The sequence below is a fragment of the Chaetura pelagica genome, unplaced genomic scaffold, assembly GCF_000747805.2.
Source record: "Chaetura pelagica isolate M959 unplaced genomic scaffold, ChaPel_1.0 scaffold1195, whole genome shotgun sequence".
NCBI lineage: Eukaryota > Metazoa > Chordata > Aves > Apodiformes > Apodidae > Chaetura > Chaetura pelagica.
The window spans coordinates 16,748-18,896 of NW_009953422.1; the positions used below are offsets into that span (position 1 = coordinate 16,748).

Below are 2,149 nucleotides of genomic sequence, written 5' to 3' on the forward strand. Positions count from 1 at the left end.
CTGTTCCCCTCGGCAGGGGCCGCTCGGGCGCTGCTCTCAGCACCGGGACGGACCCCGCGGCCCGGGCGCTGTTCCTGAGGGAGGTTCTGATGCCTCCTCCGTGTTCTCCTTCCTCCCAGAGAGAAGCAACCTGGCCGGGGTGCGGCACATCCTGCTGGTGCTCTCCGGGAAGGGCGGTGTGGGGAAGAGCACCATCTCCAGCCAGCTGGCCCTGGCCCTGCAGCGCTGCGGGAACAGGGTGAGCCAGGGCTGGGGGGGCTGAGCTCTGCACGAGGGGCACTGGATCCCACCTGCAGTGTTGTCCCCAGCTCTGGTGTCCCCAGCACAGGGAGGACAAGGAGCTGTTGGGCTGTATCCAAAGGTGGTTGCAAAAATGATCCCAGGGCTGGAGCAGCTCTGCTCTGGAGCCAGGCTGGGAGAGTTGGGGTGTTCAGGCTGGAGAAGAGAAGGCTCCAGGGAGACCTTAGAGCACCTTCCAGGGCCTGAAGGGGCTCCAGGAAAGCTGGGGAGGGACTTGGGACAAGGGCAGGGAGGGAGAGGACAAGGGGGATGGATGAAAACTGGCAGAGGGAGATTGAGGTTGGACATGAGGAGGAAATTCTTTGGTGTGAGGGTGGTGAGAGCCTGGCCCAGGTTGCCCAGGGAAGCTGTGGCTGCCCCATCCCTGGCAGTGTTGAAAGGCAGGTTGGATGGGGCTTGGAGCAGCCTGGGCTGGTGGGAGGTGTCCCTGCCCATGCAGAGGGGTTGGGAATAGATGATCTTTAAGGTTCCTCCCAACCCATTCCATGATTCTCCCTCACCATGGGCTGGGCTTTGCTCATCCTTTACACATCCACATCCTGTGGGGGTGACATGGAGATCCTCTGTGCACCTGTTGGTGACAGTGACTTGGATGGGTTTTTTCCTGCCCCTGATCCAGCACAGGTCACCACAGGGACCTTTCCCTCCATCCAAGAGACTAAAATGATCTGAGATCCATTGTTGGCTTTGAAGCCAAGGAGCCCAGAAATGGCTTTGCTGGTTTGTGGTGTCCCTTTGTGGGGTGAAGTGGGTGAGCTGAAGGAAGGGTTTACAATGGGAAAAAGGGAATTGTGGGGGGCAGGGACAGGCTGAATTCCATGAGGATTTTCTTAAAGGCTCCAGAGAGTCCATGCTACTTGGGTCCTGGGCAGGTGTCTGGGATAAAGATCTCCTGGAGGTGCTCCTGGAAGGGAAGACCAGGAGAGCAGTCAGATTTGAAAGCAGGTCTTTATGTTTCAAATCCAGCTCCAGAGTGTCCCACAGGGTGCTGACAGTGCCAAAATTTGGTTGCTGCCTTTCCCTGTTCCAGGGGAAGGAGCTGGGAGCTGCTGCCCTGCCTGAGAAGCTCTGCCTTGTCCCCCACAGGTGGGGATCCTGGACGTGGACCTTTGTGGCCCCAGCATCCCCCGCATGTTCAAGGTGCAGGACAAGGATGTGCACCAGTGTGACAGTGGGTGGGTCCCTGTCTTCGTGGGCCAGGACAAGAGCATCTCCCTCATGTCCATTGGTTTCCTGCTGGAGAGGCCAGATGATGCTGTGGTGTGGAGAGGACCCAAGAAGAACGGTACAGTTGGGTTTTGGTGCTGGTGGTGTGAGGAACCTTCTGTGGACCCTCCTGGAGGTGGTGGTTGTTCCTGCTGGGGGGCAGGTCATTCCCAGAGTGGGGGGGTTGGAAGGAAGCTCTGGAGATCACTCAGCCCAACCCCCTGCCAGAGCAGGATCCCCTAGAGCAGATCCCACAGGAACACGTCCAGCTGGGTTTGGAAAGTCTCTAGAGAAGGAGCCTCCCCAGCCTCTCTGGGCAGTGGACTCAGATCACTCAGGGATATGTTGTGCTGCCCTTGTCACCCAGGCTGCCTCCCCACCCCTGCCCCACTGTTCTCAGGGCACCTCCTGAAACCTGCTGGGGTTGGTTTGTTTGTTGTTTTCCTGTCTTTCTATTTCTGTAGCTTTGATCAAACAATTTGTTACTGACGTGGCCTGGGGGGACCTGGATTTCCTCATCGTGGACACCCCACCCGGCACCTCGGACGAGCACATCTCCACAGTGGAGGCCCTGAGGCCCTACCAGCCTCTGGGAGCAGTCCTGGTCACAACACCCCAGGTGGGCAGGGAGCTGCTGGGCTGG

The 2,149-nt window shown here is 58.8% G+C and overlaps 1 protein-coding gene across 1 annotated transcript in view; it reads left to right on the plus strand.

The window, feature by feature from the left end:
• Positions 1–2,149, plus strand: part of NUBP2 (nucleotide binding protein 2) — a 6,643-nt gene that overhangs the window by 2,889 nt on the left and 1,605 nt on the right. Inside the window, exons 3-5 of the mRNA XM_009998476.1 lie at positions 120–238; positions 1,387–1,585; positions 1,971–2,125. Of these exons, the coding sequence (XP_009996778.1) occupies positions 120–238; positions 1,387–1,585; positions 1,971–2,125 (473 nt within the window). The remainder of the gene's footprint in view (positions 1–119; positions 239–1,386; positions 1,586–1,970; positions 2,126–2,149) is intronic.